At 39.3% G+C, this 19424-nt stretch overlaps 1 protein-coding gene across 2 annotated transcripts in view; it reads left to right on the forward strand.

The window, feature by feature from the left end:
• The window catches only part of baiap2l1a (BAR/IMD domain containing adaptor protein 2 like 1a), a 28858-nt gene extending 10172 nt beyond the window's left edge, over positions 1-18686 (forward strand). Inside the window, exons 4-14 of one of the 2 annotated variants that reach the window (XM_061708037.1) lie at positions 2515-2576; positions 5196-5267; positions 5359-5493; positions 9301-9453; positions 9556-9699; positions 10268-10382; positions 10608-10821; positions 12945-13004; positions 13089-13242; positions 16663-16703; positions 16830-18686. In XM_061708037.1, coding sequence (XP_061564021.1) covers positions 2515-2576; positions 5196-5267; positions 5359-5493; positions 9301-9453; positions 9556-9699; positions 10268-10382; positions 10608-10821; positions 12945-13004; positions 13089-13242; positions 16663-16703; positions 16830-16902 — 1223 coding nt within the window. In that variant the 3' untranslated portion in view covers positions 16903-18686. Of the gene's footprint in view, positions 1-2514; positions 2577-5195; positions 5268-5358; positions 5494-9300; positions 9454-9555; positions 9700-10267; positions 10383-10607; positions 10822-12944; positions 13005-13085; positions 13243-16662; positions 16704-16829 lie in introns of both variants that reach the window. The other variant, XM_061708036.1, reaches the window with a different exon arrangement.
• Positions 18687-19424: the final 738 nt, after the last annotated feature.

A 19424-nucleotide genomic window follows, 5' to 3' on the forward strand; every position in this document is an offset into this window, starting at 1 on the left:
AAATGTAAAAGGCTTGCCTCCTTCTGTTGTGACATCTTCCAAAATTCTCGTAAAAGTGGAATTTGATACAACAACAGGAATAGGGACAGTTCTTAACTTAATTCATAACTTAAACATCACAACATTTCAGCTCAGTTCATTTGAAGGGAATTGAATTAATGGTGAAAATCCATTTTACATCCGAGGAAGCACTTGGTGATAGTGGGAGGACAAACCTCCCTTTCAAACAAGAAACAGAAAGCAAGATATAAGTATGAGAGCCGTTTAGCAGTTAGATCCATAAACAGCATCAGAAATACTGGTTGATTCTGCTGAAAACAAGGGTATTGGAATCTGTGAGTATTTACATTGGTGCACTATTCTGTAAAATATAATTTTTATTAACATAATCTGACTTCATTTTCATTGCTCTTGATACTGCCTGGGAACTTCCTGTTATTAGAAGTGGTGGCATGTGACTTGTTGGACCGATCTAGCAATCTAGGATTAGCATCTTGTTGGCACCGTGGTGTTATTTTACGCTGTAATGCTTATTATGCAACGCTTGGATTTGCAGAGGTGGCACAAATGCTGCTCAATATAACACAGGCATCCTTAATAAGCTTGTAAGTAGAAATAACACAAAAAACTAAGAGGAGTTCAATGAAACAAAAAGCAAAAAGAAACACAGACATACCGAAGCAACAAACCCTTGAGTTTACTTTTCAGACATGAGAGGAATTTCAGCAAAGAAAGCCAGAAGAACAGCAGCAACAAATGGATGACCAAGACAATTAAAGTTTAATCTGAGCTAGGCCTTTGCCAATCAGAGTAAGAAACAACACTAAAGGTTTTTTAAATGCATTTAAAAGAGAAAGAATTATAAAATAACACTGGTTTTAGACCAGCACTGTTTTGGCTGTTACCCAAAGAAAAGACATAATTAATGGTTTAAATCCACTAAGCTTTACACTTCCACTAGCAAGCAGAAGCACAGTTAACTTTAAAGTCCAGAGTTCATTTTATCCAGTGTAGTTTGCAGCTTTTGTCAGATACATTTTGGGTGAGCTGGATGGGCGGTGCGTCCTCATAATACTGAATCAGAGACCAACTGTGTGAATCAGGGATTGTGTTATTTTCCTCCCTGATCTTTTGTCAAACTTGTAAGAACCTGCAGTAAAAATATACGAGCATGCCACTCATTGGAAACCACTGAAATGCAGCAGAATTATCTTGGTGTTTGAAATGTTCAGAAGAGGATAACTCATTAGAAATGGGTGGAAATAAGAGATAAAATAAACCGAGAAAAAGCTCCCTGTTATGCAGTTGTTTTTTTGAAAGTATGTTTTGAAAAAAGCATTTTCTTTTCTTTGGACAAATACTTATGAAGGAATGGCCTGTGTACGCTTCGGCTGTTCACAAATCCATGAAACCTGTAAAGAGTTTCTGTAGCCTTCACCCCCTCCTCAAGTAGCTTTTCACACCTTGTTCACCCCAAAAGGTGAAACCTGCAGATGCACAATGGCCTCTTTGAACACCCCACCCAGCCTTTTTCTGCATCTCCCTTCCAACTCCATGCAGTCTCTTGATGAGGCTGTCCAAACAGCTCTACATCCAGTGCCACCCCCACATTCAAACACAAAGGCAGCATTTACCAGTACGTTCTGGTGACCTTCAGAGGGCAATGTTGTTATAGCCCGGTGCTTCATCACTGGAGTGCAGTGTATATCAGTGGGTCATAACATTTGTTTGTTCTGAGCAAAGGGGTCACAGTGGAATGTCAGGTATTGGGTATAACGTGCATAAATGCTCAGATAGAGCGTGCTGAAATGTGTGACACCCCATCCCAGAAAGAAAGAAAGAAAGAGAGTAACACCTGTGCTGTCTTAATCCTCTGTCGAGGGGTTTTACATTCCTGTGGATTTGTAACTCTTGCCCTTTTACACTGACTGTGGCAATGTCACACGTGCAGATATGAAGAACTCCAGGTGCTTTTTTGGGTTGTTTTTTTTTTTGCAGGTTTCACTTGAACATTATGACCTATAGTAAACCTTCAGTCCAGATTTCACTCCATTGTGACAGAGATAGCGCTATAAACTGCTTAGCTATGACTGTCCGTTTCTGTTTACAGTATTGACTCGCCCCCTTTGTTTCATGCCATATGCTGCCCTGTCTATGCTGTAGCCCATCTGTGAATGGAGACTGTTCTGTATCGGACCACACAATGCTAGAACATTTCATAGAGATTACTTATTGAGAACTGTTCAAATATTGAAAGGAGATAAGTCACCTGGAAAACATGGGCTGCAAAAAGCATATGCAGTGATGGAAGAAAGTATGCTCCATAGGAATGTTGAGTATCTATGGGACTCTTACAGAATAATTTGCATCCCAACACATTTTAAATCTTTAACCATTGACTAACTCAAAATATCACATAGGAGCCTTTTCAGGAAAAGCCTAGTACGAGTACATCTTTTTCTTTTTTTAAACGTTATTTTCAAAATACTTACATTTGTTTTTGATGTCTTGTAGGTGTTGTTCTGATGGAGATGGCAGAAGCAAACCGGAGGGTCCATAATGAATTGGAGGAGAATGTAAGTACATTTAGAGGATGAGTTTAATTTATTTCCATTAAAAGGTAGGGTAAGTCTCCGTAAAGTACACTGCACAAACTAACTTCCTAGAAAGTATAAATTTGATTTGATTTGATTTGATTTGATATGTTTATTTGGTCACGTTGTAGAAGTCAGTGGTCAATACAAAGTTTTTTGCATGTAGATCAAGCAAGGACCAAAAGGTGTAGACTGAAGCCAAAGCTTATTTTGTCTACCCTTTTAACACAATGTCCACGTCCCACTATAGTGCAAGATTTGAAAAAACTAAACAAAATAACTACATGAGAAAAATAAATCTCTCTAATATATATATATATATTTTTTTTTTAGAGAAAGAAAGAGAACAAAGTAAATAAATAAGAAAAAAAAAATTTGCTCAAACTGGCCTATCTCGGCTTAACAGCATCAAGATGTTCATATTTACACACGTGCATACATTCATCCAGACACACCAAACCCACCTATATATACATTGCTGTGCATACATACATACATACATACATACATATATATGCACTTATTTATACCTGTATACACATACATACATGTACATACATATACACTCATCTACACATACCGGTACATGCATACATAAGCATTCATATACATACATCCATATACATGCACCCTTCCATAGACATAATACACACATAATTCTGTCCATAATTTTGCAATAAATCTACATAATGTGGCTACGCCAATGATTTATAATTATTTATGATCTTGTCTTTATACATATTTTTGAAATTTTTTGGTGTATTACACAGTTTCATTTCACTATCAAGGTTGTTCCACAGATTGATTCCTTTTACTGAGATGTATCTCTGTTTCACGGTCGTTCTTGTCTTGGTTTTCATAATTTCAAGATAATTAGAAGACTATTTTGCTAGTTTTAAGATTCCTAGCTTAGAAATGTTTCTTACCCCACTGGAGGAGACATTTTTGCTTAAAATAAGGCAAATTTGACTAGATTTAGGAATATTACACTTATTTCAAGAGGGGCTGATTTTGCAGTACAGAGTTGGGCCAGCCAAAACCAGAATAAGTGTTACCTCAGCCAATCACGGACAGGGGGTAGGCTTCATGCTTGTGCATATTAAGTGGGGGACTAGGTGGAGACGTGGCACAGTTCACGATGGGGGATAGGGAAGGAAGGCGAAGGAGAAGCTAACTCTTGATCTTTTGTTGATGTTATATTATATATCAGCATACATGATGCCATCCAGAAATCTCTTACCCTACCTTTAAGTAGCTTCCCGAACCATCCTTTCAAATCATTTGAAAAAACAGAAAGGATTTGGTTATATCTGCAACAACTTTGACTACATTTGTATGGTTGGCAAGAAATAGTGAAACTTATTTGGTTATGAGTTTATATAGCTTCTATTACTGGAACCATGAGCTACTGTCAAATGTGGACGAACTACATCTTTGCACTGTATAACTTGTATAACAGGACATTGTTGAGCACAGTGTGAAGTACTGTAGAGGAAGTACAAAACAAGGACTTTATGAACAGTTTACTGCTTATTTTGCTATCTTTTCTAAATGTTGCAAAAAATTGTGCACTGTTTGGAAACGTATTAATGCTCCACTGATGGACTGAATGCCCGTAGAAATAGAACTACTCCATAGATTTGTACTTCTAGCTCATTCCTTTTGCAAATATGCCATGTTTCCCAGGTCACAGGAATTAGGGACAGCAAAGTCCACCAGGAATAAGCCTTATATGTAAAGTGCTTCAATGTGTCTCTTTCCTATCTCTTCTGAGGCAGTGCTATTGTTATCATAAAGACACCTTCCATCTGTTCTCTCTCAAGCTATTCATGGATCAATATGTGCCAAAGTTTAAGATTCAATTAGCACATGTTGTTTCTTGGTATTCCTGTGTTTTCTCTTGAGGACACGTCTCCCTTTATTGCTGCCAGCTGTGTCTCCCTAGCCCTGAGAGTGAGCTTATGTATGTGGGATATATAAAAAGAGATAATGCCTTGCCCGTGCCTGAATTACACACAGATAATATCATGGCTTAACCACATATCTTCTAAGAATGAATAAAACCAACCTCTTTACAAGCCAAAATCCTTGCAATGCATGGAGCTACTTTCAAACATATATGGGTCAATCTTTCTTATTTTAGTTGTATGTCATTGAAAAGGTGGTGAAAGAAAATTTAACTAGAGTGAAAAAGAAGCTCCATTGTCATTCCTGGCGTTTAGGCTTCGGGGTGAAACACTTCAGATACCTAGTGAGAGCAACTAAAAGGAATTCAAATGCCATTGGTTGAAAGATGGATACCATTTAAAGACAAAGGTCAATATCTTGAACATGTGCATGTATGCATTTTTTGTTGGCTTTGTCGTTGTTTTGTCTTTGTTTATCTGCATGGAGCGAAAGTTTCAAGTCTTAAATCTGAACAAGCTGATAACCTCGTGCTGGTGGTTGGAATTTGAACATTGCAGAAACTCATTAGCATATATTTCAGCAGACCGCTCCACTCTGCTGTTGCCACGTGACTGAGGTGCACGTTGTGTGAAAAACAAGGTGCCTGAATGGTTATGTATGTTGCACTGAATCCGAGGTGTTTTCTCTCTGCAGATCAAGAGGTTCCACAAAGAGATTATCACAGAACTGGAGAAGAAGACAGAGATGGATGTTAAATACATGAATGTAAGAGTCACTAAATTCACTCCACATCTAAAAAAAAAAAACACACCCATGTACTCACTGCCACTTCGCTGCCGAATGCTTACGTCTGTAGGCCACCTTCAAGCGCTATCAGACGGAGCACAAAGTGAAGCAGGACTGCCTGGAGCGCTCTCACACGGACCTGAAGAAGCTCAGGAGGAAAAGCCAGTCAAAGCACTCCTCCAAGTACGATGTCAAAGAGAATGAGGTGAGAGTGAAACCAATCGGATTCCTTAACCTTCTCTGTGCCTGTAAAAATCATTTTGGACGGATACAGACGCTGTGCTGTTTCATGCGTGCACTCTGATGGCTTTAGCTTTTATGATATTCATGCATTCATGAAATTTGAGGTAGTGTTTCTTTTTTCATCATTCATGGAAGACGTTTGTAAACCAGTGTTTACCTTCAAACTGGATGAAATGTTATAATTGTAATCTTAGATAAACTGTGTGTTCAGTGAAAAGGGAAAATCATTTGAGTTGCTTACTGTGACTAACTGGGTTTTTACTGCTTGTACAGATTTATGCAAAGTTACCCTTTCCATCAGTACAAGATACCAAATATCAATAGCGCGTCATGTAAAATTGCTTTCTCATCCACCAAAAGACATTTATTTATGATTAGAAACAAAAACGTGTGTGTAAATGCTCTGTGGCCTTGATTTAGCTCCACATGTCTGAGCTAAAAAGGCCTCCATACAGCTGGGTAGTGTGTCGCAGGGTGTGAGGTCGCACAAAAACCATTGTGGTAAAAGAAAGTAATGCTCGCATTACTGCCACGCTTCATGTACAAACTGCAAGAACAGAAAAACAAAAAAGATCCAACTCTGGAGTGAAATGCATAGTCTTTGTGTCGCCATTTTCAGCTCGTTGCCCCAGGCTAGTTGTCATGGAAACATGATTCTTCGCCAAGACTATCTATGAATGACAGTGCTGACTGTTGTGAGTTGTTTCAGGTAGAGTGAAACAAAAACCAAACCAATGACATCGGGCAGGTACCAAGACTGAACCATCGGGGCCGGACCAGCGTATATGAAAAATAACTTCACAGGATATGTAATTTCAGAATGGACAATACTTGTAAAAAATTGCTTCTTAATCTTTAAACCTTCATGGGAACTCACAGTCACATCAACCGAGCCGAGCAAACAGGGCTCCTCTTCCAACAGGCCTGAGGTTGCACTGGGAATGGAGCAAGACCGGATCAGGGAGCTTCTGCTCCCACTGAGATCCCGGCGTCAGGCTGGCTTATGTTTGAAATCTCATTAATATGCAAAGACACTTTAAAGGTTGGGTAGGAGATCTTTCTCTAACGCATTATTTCCTGAAAATATCTTTACGCACAGATGGCAATAATTACTCTCATCAAAATAATCACCTGTAGAAGCAACAGAGCTCCAACAACACCATCCAGTCTCCAGAGAAACCGGTCAATGGACCATTAACTTCTCTGTCAAACACTTCTTATTTCGGCCTTTGGTGATGTCCCTTTAGAGGCAGGTGTAGGAAAAAAGGGACTATACTTTTGCTCTTACTGGTTTTTCCAAAATCTACCTGAACTTTAAGGGGCACTTGAAATTTCTCAGACTGGAAGGGCGTCCCAATAACCCGTATGGACCGCATTTCTCTCTGCCACAAATTCCTCTTGAGAACTTCAAAGCTGCTGGAAGTGATGGAGGTGGCAAATGTGCCAAACTATCGATGCCAATGATTTCTAGCCTGGACTGTGTGCGTGCACGCAGTCCTGCACAGAGTAGTGACTAATGAATAATCAATGCACATTAACAAAAAAGCAACAAGGTTTAAGATGCCAGGTGTCTAAAACTAGGTTAAATTAGCATTGATCTTATAAATTACTGTACAATTGGCTCATGCTAATTTGTATATTTTAAAATATTCATTTTTTTTTTACATTTGTGTATTTGGCGAGATAGTAAAATCAAAACCTGCAGTTTGGAGTAAAACTACACACATTATGTTCAGTTACTATCTTTGAAAAAGCCAGAAAAAAAGACTAAACAGGGTATTAACATGCGACAGTACCTGCATTAGTTGCGACTAAAGCATATTTTGTAACCACTCACACTCTCAAAGCTGGACCTGCAGGATGGAGTGGGGCTTAAATGCAGAGGAGGAATAATCAATCACAGGTGAGGGTAATCACAGCAGCTGACGCGAATAAGCACTCAAGGAAACGGGAGGCGGTGGACCTGGTGGATGAAGAGAGGAGAGTAAAGATAAGGAGAGGATCCAGCTGGATGTGGGTGAAATTACAGAATGAAAAAAACAACTAAAGCTGGGGTCTGGCCGGTCACGTACCGGCGACAGGACCTGCGTGATAGTTCTTGCCCAACAGATGTGCACAAACATCTGTATGTTGACATTCCCGTGCTCCCATGAGTGGGTTTGTTTTACGTCATCCAGGGTCCCTTAGTATACTTAGTATATGTTGACCTTTATTTTCTCCTATTCTGATAAGCTTCATTTTTTCAAGATGAGATGTATCAGTCAGTCTCCTATTTGTTGTTGCACTTGAATGGCACCTTCTAAAAAAAACCACCAACACAATAAGTCGTCTTATCTGGCTGGAGCTTGATAGCCTGTTCCTGTTTCTCAGGCTGAGCTGAAACCCGTGCCACCACCCCTCCTCCCACAGACCTGACTTTTTCATTATCTGATAAAAATGACAACAGTGAACTACAAGGTGTCTACTTTGAAGTGATCATGTGCGTGGCCTCGGTAAAGCTCCGGGTAATGAGCACGGCCCAGTCTCGTCTCCTCTGCCACCTCTCGCCGACAGTCGGGGGCAGCTGTTTGTGTTCAAAATGGGAAATGAAGAGAGAAAAAATTAGACCAGCCACTTGGAGACGGTCTTTCACAAAGCCCTTAGAAACAGACTGATTTTCCATCACCATGACAACCTGAAGAAAATGGAAGATGTGTGTGTGTTTGTGTGTGTGTGTGTGTGTGTGTGTGGGGGGGGGGGGGGTCAGGGTAGGAAAAAAAGGGGATTGAGGGAAGGTTTAGTAGTGATTTTGAATACTGCCATGTAGGGCTGTTCGATTAATCGATTTTAAATCGTAATCGCGATTATGTAATTAGAACGATGTTAAAACGTGAAACTCGTAAAAAAAATGTTTTTTTACCTTGTCTGCACACATATTAATGATTGATACCATATTAATGATTGAAGGAAATACCTCTCAATACCTGCGACAAGTGCCCCATGGGAGAGGCTCTTTAGTGTAGGAGGGGGCGTTGGAACATGCCACCGAGTAGACCGGCTCGTGTTCCTTGCAAAAAACTTGCAAATGTGAATAACAAATGTAATGACTGACATTACACACCTCTACCTCCTTCATGGGTTGCATTATTATTTAGCATGCAAAGACCCAGTTTAGTTTAATTAGAAAATGTCTTGTTTTATTTAATTGGAAATATAACTTACTGTATGTTTGCAAGTGCTGATTTGCTGATTTTTTTTTTCAGAGATAAAACTTTATATTTTATTATATTTTTTAAAACTTTTTTTCAACTTATTTTACAGAGTTTTGCACTTTATTCATTCATTTTTGGTTTAATAAGAGCAAAGTTTGCACTTAAATGGGGCAAATGTTCAATAAAAAAACAGCATATTTGAAATAATTTCTTTGCCTTTTGTCAATTCACAAAATAATCGTAATCGTAATCGAAAATCGGATTTTGAGAGAAAAAAATCGAGATTTTATTTTTGGGCAAAATCGAACAGCCCTACTGCCATGCTCCTAATGTCAGATTAGCACGTCTCCTCTGCAGGTCAGTTGTGTTTGAAAGCATGAGAGTTTCTCTTTTTTAACTAAACTATTTAAACAAATGTGTCAACTACACATTATTATTGTTATATATGTTAAAACAAGATCCGGATTGATTCAGGTGAACGTTAGTCCCTTAAATGCATCATAATACAATTCATTGTTCATGTCTTTATGAATTGTTATTAATCTCGTTCTGTGACCTCTAAACTCTCCGGTTTTCAGTACTTGGAGACCATCTCCTCCCGCCAGATGGACATGCAGAAGTTCATTGCCGACGGCTGCAGAGAGGCTTTGCTAGAAGAAAAGAGACGTTTCTGTTTCCTAGCCGACAAGCACTGCTTGTTTTCCTACCACTTTAGCAACTTCCACGAGAAAGTAAGCAAGAAAGAAGATGAACAACATCCCTCGCAGCGAGAACCCGCCTTCATTTAAGGACTGCTTCACAACCTCTTTCTGTATTTGTCTGATGTTTTACAGGCCAAAGAGATTCTGACTGCAAAGCTCCCCACCTGGCAGGAAAAATGCAGCGACATCACCAAAGTGCCGGACACGATGGTGACCATAATAGAGGGGCTGGCCAGCACTCCAGAACAATCACCACTGGTGGAGCGCTACAACAGGGTGTGTGCTCTTAGATTAGTATCAACCAAACAGTGAAAGTGACATCACCTTTAACATATTGCTTTGTTTCCTCTCAGATAAAAATATATTTTCCGAATAAACTCGTTGACATTCAACCACATGCTTTAATATACTAGTTCAAATCGGAGGTGTTTAAGATTTAAATATACTAAGTGGTAGATGACAAGACCGTTGCACATTGAAAAGATTAGCCCTGTTATGTTAGATCTTGTTTTTTTGTCTCTGGTGTAGTTTATCTAACTAAAGGGCTGATATCTGTTCTGTTATCAGATGGTAGCTGTTGTATAAAGTTATAAGGTGTCATTCGCTGGCAGTCAGCCATCTGAAATCCTACACACGCTGTCGTTGTGGCCCTGTGTTAAAGTCCACTCTCGCTAGATAGGAGGAGGTTTAATTTCAAGTAATGAACCTTTGAAATGATTGCACTGATAAAGAGTTATTTTTTCTTGTACATGAGGCCGTTCAAGCGAGATGCTTGCTCAGATTTAGATGTCGCTAGCTAAAGTGGTTGTTGTAGTGCATCTGTTGATCCATGTCCCCTCCTCAGAACAACGCGGTGCCTCCTCCAGCGCCCCCGCTAAAGGCTCAGACCAGTCCGCTGGCCAGTATGTTTGACCCTGAGCCCAGATCTCCGCTGACCTCCTCCTCCGACCACAACTCAGGTACCATTCACAACTCTGAAATACATGAATAAATTATTGACCCACCAATGACTTTGGCCTGTCTCATGAGATACATCAGCCAGTCATGAGTCAGCGAAACTGGAAGAATAGCGCAGGCAACTTTTTGAAACTTGCTGCTTGAGTTTGAGTGAATAGGTTGAAAATAGACAATTCCTTTTATTTTACTCTCTGTAAACAATGACATTCCTGATGTGGTCCCTGCAGATCAGGGCAGTCTCGGAGAGGAAAGTTTGTCCCGGTCCACGTCCCAGTCATCTGGGCTCAACGTGGGCAGGAAGATGAGGGTCAGGACCATCTTTCCGCACAAGGCGGGCAACAACGACACGCTCCTCAGCTTTGAGGAAGGTGACGTCATCACGCTGTTCATCCAGGAGGAGAAGGACGGGTGGCTGTACGGAGAGCTGGAGAAGACACAGCAGTGAGTGTTAATATCCAGCGTCGGAAATAGTTTATTCTTGTGACTTACAGTTTTTTAATTTTTATTTTATCAGATTTTGAAAGACATGTAGCAGCGGCATTACTGCACCGTTAATGGGATTTGACATGACCACCCTGTTGGAGATATTTAATTCTTTATAATTTATTTAGAAAAAAAAGAATCAAACATATAAAAACAAGTTCTGGTGAAGTCGGTCCCTTAAAGGCTTGACGTTACGTAAATAAAATTCTCAGAAAAAGTTTGTGTGCTTCTAGGAATTTACAGGATTATTGCATTTGATTTGATTTGATTGATTGATTTGATTGAATTGTTTATTTCGAACACATAAAAAAATATAAGATTTTAAAACAAATTCAAAACATACAGAAAAAAAAGCAACAACAACAAAAACATAATACAAACAGGGGAAAACAGTGTCCGAAAAGGAGCAGGTAGAAGTAAAACTTAAGCAGCATTTGCATTTATCAGCAATGTTACGGTTTCAGGGAAACAAAAAACTAAACGAATAACACTCCCAGCAGCTGTGCCACAATAAATAATCACTCACAATTCAGGTTTAGAAGGAGGAAGAAACCCTAAATAAATAAAAAAAACTATCCTAAGATTGTGGTGGATGAGATAGAACCTCTTTGGACAAAATCTCTTTGAATTTCTTAGTTTTTCTGTGAAGTAAATTGATTTAAGAGAATTACAGAGTCCTGACCTTAAAACTCAGATTAGATACGAGAGAGAATCACTCAGCCAAGACATTCCAGCGATATTGATAGCTGAACCAGCTTTGTAGGAAATGTCAAATATCGGCTGCTAAAGGAAGCATTTTCTAGATTCAAGAGTGCTTACTCAATGCACCAAAAAGACACAAAAAGTACAACTGTTTATGTAGTCAGAGTGCGCTTATCTATAGTTGAGAAGATGAAGATTAAACCAGATGTTATAACTGATCAGTTTATAGATCCTGGGGATTCGAAAGGATTCACAAACCTCTTCTTGCAAAGTATAACTATAGGCACACCCTTTAAGGGAAAAATGTACTTTCATTCTGAGAAGTATGCAACAGCACTAACACGTCGGTCACATAACTCACTGGCAGTACTTGTTCGTGCCTTGTTTTTTTTGTTTTTTTTTATGTTTTGTTGTGCTGATGCATCACACCTAAAAACACAGAGTATGCCAGGTATGCACGACGTGACAGCTGTAAATCTCCATCTCTCCCTTTCAGCAATAGCAAAAACTTTACACAAGAAACCCAGGCCCATTTGCATAAACAACAGACATCTACTGCTTTTTTTGTTGTTTTTTTTACACTTAACTCATCGAGGAATAAATTCTTGATTCTCCTTCCACCCCGGTGCTTGATAATGAGTGGGGTGAATCAATATGTCAAACTGCATATAAAGTAGCAGCCCAAGTGGAATCAGGCCTTTATACTTAAGCAGTGATTCAGCATCAGCTGCACAGAAAGAGCCACTCATTCAGGATCTTCCATGTTTAACATAATACCATACGGACACATCACCGTTATCCTTCAGTGTCTTGTTTGCTCAAGCTAAAAGCTGTAAAACCGTTTACACACGTTTAATCTTGAATGTATACGTAGCAGCGGCAGCCTAAATCTCTGAAGTAGCCTCTGAGTTGTGTCACTATCCATCCTTAACGCCTCACTCAATCAATTAGGGCTCAAAATGTAATGTGTTTTTAATTTTTCATTTCCACTTTTAAGGAACGGTGCAGAAGCCTTATCTGCTTCACTGGGAGTGTCATTAAGTGGCTCTTTGCAGTGACGTTAATGCAGTCAGTTGAGGTTTTTCAAGTTGGGAGACTGTTTGCATAAATCACAGTACATTCTGTTCCCTAGCAACAAATCCATTGCACTGGACTGATAAGCAATTTTTTTTCTCCATACGTGACTTGGAGCCCTCTTCTGAGTCTTAGTGAAGTCAATTTGTCTGTTTGTCTTGTTTCTGATTCCTGTCAACTCATTCAAGTGTTTTGTTTGCAGCAGTGCCTTTTATTTTATGAGTTTAACCCACAAACAGCTGCAGTCTTTAGTCAGCCTGTTGTCTGCAGTTTCTGACTGTAGTTGTTTGTGTTTCTGTTGTCAGGCGGGGCTGGTTTCCCTCATCTTACTGTAGACCTTACACCGAGCAAGTGATATCAAATAGGTAAGTAAACACTGCACCGTATCAAAGAGTTGCTTTGCAACTGCTGTTTGATAATGGAGGTTGTGTTTTCACATGTTTCAGCAGCAATTACAGCACGCCGGTGCGGAGTCTGAGTGTGGCCAGTCTGCCGGAGCAGGTGGAAGAGGAAGACCAGCCTGTGCTTCTGCCGCCGCCAGATTACAGTGACAGAGTCCCCTCTAGTCCAGCAATCCCATCAGCACCTTCCCCGCAGAACAAGGTCAGTACTGGGCCTTGATTAAACATGCCAAACCACATGTCAATGCAGGAAAAGGAAGAAAAAAAACTGCTTTATCAGGCTTAGAATAACTTCCTTTCGATCTTCTGGCTCATGGTTTAACAGTGTGGTTGGATTTGAGACATATTTGACTGGTGGAAGTAGTTTTTCTTTCATTTCGTCAATTATTTCACCAGAGCATGTCTTTTTTAGTACCCCAGAGGTCCGGAACCAAACACTTTTGTCAGACTAAACAGTGCTTCTTTTGGCTTTCTGCGAAAGATGGATGTAGCCACTAAATCTGAACTATTGTGACGTAGTTAATTGTTATGACTCAGTGGCAATAAATTGCAGCCAGGATTCACGTAAGGCTGAGGTGGATATAAAAGTAGTTTTTTTAAACATTTAAGATGTAGAACATGGCATACAAAAACCAAAAGTGCCCTGAGTGTGCATATTTAGTTGTTTAATTGTTACAAATGTTAATGGGACTGGCAATAAGGGTTTCATACGTCTGGAAACACCATAAAAGTCCTGGTTTTACTACATTGTCCTGATACCAAACAGAACTGTGAACCTGGAGCCAAACAATCTGCCCAATTCTCCAGAACATGAACGTGAGACTTGCGTCTTCCTTTAGTGCCTGGAGTGCTCAGGTGGAACTGTGGTACATAAAGTTGGCCATTACATTTAGTACGTTAGAAAACTTTCCTGATAAGACATGTCCAAGGTGAGTCGTCACATGCAACACACCCACGCATCACAATGCCATCCCCAGGTTGAACTTTACGTTTAGCTAATAATGTCTTATCAACAGTTTTTAAGGGCATAGCCATAACTCCATGGCCTTGAAATACACTCAGGAGCAATTCCTTTATTCCTTTAATCAGTCCATGAAAATACACCACATTGAGCTGATTCAAGTCAGTTTGTTTTAGTTCACTTCAAATCAGTTTATTTATGTATCACGTCACTACAAAAGTAATCTCAGGGCGCTTTATGTTGTTTGTAAATAAGTCCATTTCAAGTCTAATTCAGTGGTTTGACAAAAATTGTTTAGCCAGGAAGGCTAAAAATGATCTTCAAATGTTCAACTTCTAGCAGATAATTGCTGTGTATATGATAACATCTGATTGAATTTCAAAAGAAACACAGGGACATTGTATAGATACAGTTGGCTGATACTTCTATAACAAGAGTAGGGATTCAAATTATAAGTTTTGAGAAAAGGGAAGAGAGAGCAGGGAGTAATAGAGGGATGCATAAAGGACAAAAGGATACAGACACAATCTGCCTTTGTGGCTCTGCTGTGTCTGCTAATGAATTATGACTCCAGCTGGCAGACGAGTCCAGACACGCTTCTTTCCCCCTCATCTCTTCCCTGGCTGCTCTACTGTACTGCACTGTCTGCACTGTCCTCTATATCTGCTGCCTCAGGGTTTCACCAAGAAATAAACTGCATTGAGGGATATACCCTGTCAACGTGTATCTCCCCTCCTGAGATCTTAACTAACGTATACACACATTGTTGTAGCTTAAGATGGATGAAATGTGGTAATGCCACATTCCTTTTTTATACACTTTCATACTTATATATCACTAAAAGGACCTGGCTGTGTTTGGAGAGACTAACTATTGTGGAAAAAAAGCATCTAATACCTCTGTATAAACCCATTTTAAGCATCCATGCCATCTTTCAACACTTTTGAGTCTTGTCAGAGGCTTCAAAATACAATTTATTTTGACATAATTCCAGGTACCGCTGTGCTAACTTTAATTGCCATTTTGCTGAAAATGTATATTCTGTTCTCTCAAAATGGTTTAATTTATTTAATTTTTGTCCCTAAAAAAAGTGTATACATGAGAGAGACCTAGAGCTGTTTATACTCTGGATTTTATATATCTGACTGAAGTATTTCTTCAACATAGAAAAAGTATGTTTTGCAAAAGAAAAAAAGAATAGAGAACCAAGTATTTTCATAATTCTTGCATTGTCTAACATCCATGTAAATGTCAAAATTATTGATTATATATATATATATATATATATATATATATATATATATATATATATATATATATATATATATATATATATATATATATATATATATATATATATATATATATATATATATATATATATATATATATATATATATAAAAGCATTGCTCGGTTTTTAGTTAGTTGGACCCCAAAATACAGAGACTGAAACTCAATTTCAAAAAGATTGAACATAGTTTTATTGTTTCCAAACAAAATACAAGAGGCGAGCAGGCAGTGAGGGCATTGAGCTGGCTGGCCACAAAGTAATCCACTTAATCAGTCAGGAACCTTGAAGTGGCAGGAGGCACCAGTGAAGCGAACAGTAGGAGAGCAGCGGAGTGAAGACCAGGTTCTTATGGAGGAGGGGATTGTTGAGTGGAGTCAGGGGAGCCTCCTCTGCAGAGTGGAGGAGCCGGCCACGCCCCCCGTCACTCATACCTGCAGGAGAACAGAAAACAGAAGGGGGGGACAGACACAAACCTACAAGACAAAACCGAATCATCACAACATTGCTCACAAGTATCAGATATATTGTGCATGTGAGGATCTAAACTTGAACAAATTAATGTTGTGTAGCATTATAGCATTAAAGTTAAGAATCACATTTTGAAGTGAAATGTGCTAGATTACAGATATGAAGAATCAAAAATTAGTAGTAAGTAAAACCAAGAACCCCAGTCATGATCCAGAAAGGATTCTCTGTAATGTTTTTTTCTAAACTGCATATTTCTTTGCTTTAGATTTTTGTAGATCATTTAAGGATATTGGGATGATTGTCTGAAAGCCAAACTTTGACCTAATGTTTAGTAACACCTAAAGGTTAAAGGTTTATGTTTGTTAGTGGTAACTAGCACAATAAATGCTGTCCAGAGACCGTAGCGAAATACGTCAGTATATCCAAACTTTATGAGCTTTGGCCAAACGCACAGATTAAATTGCTGATACTGTATTTATTTTTGTACGCGATCTGATTATATCTAAATAAAAACAGTACATATACAAACTATAAAACTATTTTGAGAACACTTCCTCTGACATGCACATTTGATGACGCAACATCTTCAAGCTATCTTCACACTTGAACAGCATTTTGTTATCGTGTACGGCTATGACATCGCTCAGGGCTCAAAGATCAGGTGTTTAATGAAGGTTTCTCCTCTTTATTGTTGCCATGCTTGCTTAGCCACAAGATTATCATCGTCTCTGGTTGAATGACAGCGGAGAGTACGCGTCTCTCACCGGCCTATCTAGATTGTCTAGATTCCAGACTCGTGGAGAAGACGAGTTTGGCGACTCTGACTAATCTACTGGAAGGAGTATTTGTGCTCATATGCGTTGAATAATTTTTTTCATTTTTTTTCTGTGTGTCCTTTCAGGTGTCTTTAGTGAATGGAGTTGCAAAGGTCCCGTTTCTTGGGTGAGTTCTCTAACACAGTTAAAAAAGTCTTTCATAGATTTATAGGTTTTCATAGATTCATGAGTGAAAGTTGATGAATATTCTCATTGTGATGTTTTTGACTCTGTCCCTCTCTTCTTCGTGCAGAGGAGGGAATCCATTCGCCACAGTCAAGTTAAGGCCGACTGTCACGAATGACAGATCAGCACCAGTCATCTAATGCAGAGCAGGGGGAGCTTTGTTTTTGGGTTTTTTTTTCACCATTGTTAGGCCTTCGGGGGTATCACACGACATGGAACCCGCGCAACATCGTTAATATCTCTCCACCCTGACATCTCAGCAGCCAACATGCTAATCTCTCTCATCCTCAGTCTGCTCTTTTAAGGGGTTCCACTGTTTTATGTTTTATGTGTGTGTGTGTGTGTGTGTGTGTGTGTGTGTGTGTGTGTGTGTGTGTGTGTGTGTGTGTGTGTGTGTGTGTGTGTGTGTTACTGTCAGTTTGTGTTTTACATTTAGCCACGAAAAGGGAATCGCAATCCACATCAGGAAAAGCAAGAAAAGTGAAAAGCTGCGGGGAGGTAGCAAATGTTTGACGCGTGCATCGGGCTTGAGTTTGTGTTTTAAGAAATAAAATTCACTCCAAAATTAAGGTTTTGGCTTCATCTAATCCACACCCGTGCAATGATGCAATGAAGCAGTTTAACAAATTGCAAAATCCCGCTCCTCCTTCGCAGTTCAGGAAACCACATGAGTTACAGGAAAAGGAGGCGATGAAACGCATGCATCACGTCCTGCAAACGTCTCACCTGCAGAGGGAGGTATTTAGTCACGATCCACTCAGTTTCAGTTGAAACTATTATAAGCTGTATATATAAAGATGCATTTGCTTATTCAATCATTTTAAAGGGCCATTGTCCATATGCAGTATGTTGAAAAGTCATCAGGGTCATCTGTTTCAAGTTATATGAGAATGTGCTTTAAAACCAAAGGGAATATAGACACCGTCGTAATTATCAATCTTAACCCTACTCCACCATACTTAAAGTGCAAAACATATAGTTCATAGTGCGTCACGAATTTTGGAGAAATTGTAATTTATACTTAGTTTATATGATTCCCTCTTACATATTTTTGGAAGGGGAAAAAAATGTATGGACCAGTAGGAGGAGGCGACCCTAAAGTATCCACTGAGATTGTAAGCACATAGAAATCAAGCTTCCTTATTCCCTCAGATAGGTCTCGTTCTGCAGTTAGTGCAGTGGTGCAAACAGGATGAAGAGATGCAGGTGCACAGTGTACATGACGGTGAGCTGGGACTGATGAAAGGGATCAGCATCCAGGCTGCCTTCCTGACTTGCCAAAAAAAGGGGGAAAAAAAATCTATTTTTATTATACCTTTTTATTTTTTGTAAGAGTTAGTCATTGCCAGATGAGGTAAGAATGAAGGGAGAGTGAGTTGTCGGGAAAAGGTGTTGTTCTTTGACTTCGGTTGTAGATAAGAAGGCTATTTATAAACTGTAAGTTTGTATGGAGTATTTAAAGATATGTTTACAAGTCTGCTCTGTGTATGTGCCCCTTTGAATACAACAGCCATTGTGCTGAAATCTCACCAAAATTAAAACAGAAATAAACAGGCATGAACTTTAAAATAGTTATTAATGAAAGAATTTACTTCACACTTGATTTCACTGTTTTATGCATCATATGTGTGCTCAACGCAGTTTATGCACACTTAAATGTGCTGTACTAGTAGACATTTGAACTGTTTGAAAGTAATGTGGCTCATTGTTTGAAAATAACTTTGTTTCTTTTGTCATGTATTTGCGCTACTAATGGAATTATATGATTATGGGACTGATTCCTCAGTTTATTGATCCAGTTGACTCAATAATGTTAGCGTACCCATCATGCTGGTAAAGTTATCGCTACATGCTTACTCCAGAGTACCTTGCCACTGTGTTGACCATGTAGTCACTTTTTCTCAATAAAATTCATTGAAGTCTGGGCAGTGAAGTGACTTTTGTTTTTGTTGACCTCTTACCAAGTCTTTTGGCTGTTTCACGCTGCTCTTAGTCCTATCCTGGGCAGCTGAGAGCGAGCTCTAAGAAATGAAAGAGTAAGTATAATAATTAGTGTGATTACAGAAGGCATCTGGAATCAGCCTGGAGAGACATGTAAAGAGCAGTCTCTTGTAGTGATTGCTCATGATTACGCACAGGGGCTCTAAAGTCTTGAGAGCGGGAGACAAGCATTTCTACAGGCTCACACACCACACACGGCATTCCTCACGCTGATAAATTATTAACTTCACCGCACAGAAGATGCAACTCTAACTCTTGCTTTTACTCTTACTCTTAATCTTACAAACGAGCCAAAAGCAGACCATACAGCTCACAGCAGCTGTCTTGAGTCACCAATCAGAAAATAGAATTTCTCAGCCAATCAAGAAATAGAAGTTCTTGTTGTAGTAAGGTCTGAGTATCATCTTCAAGCACTTCATCGCCTGTAAGACCTAAGCGCCTAATCGCTTAGGTCAGTCTATTTGTGTCATGATGGAGTTTTTTTTTCATTTCCCTAATAAGATGTGACTTAAGTCTTTGTAAAATATGTTCACTTAGCTTTTTCTAAAGATTGATATGTTCAAGACACGTAGCAAAAACTCCTCAGTGGTGTGCAGGGTCATTAGTCTGGAAGGATATACCCAGATATCAGCCACATTTCAGCTTAAGCTGGGTTGCTTTT

Source organism: Cololabis saira, chromosome 19 (assembly GCF_033807715.1).
Source record: "Cololabis saira isolate AMF1-May2022 chromosome 19, fColSai1.1, whole genome shotgun sequence".
NCBI classification, from domain to species: domain Eukaryota; kingdom Metazoa; phylum Chordata; class Actinopteri; order Beloniformes; family Belonidae; genus Cololabis; species Cololabis saira.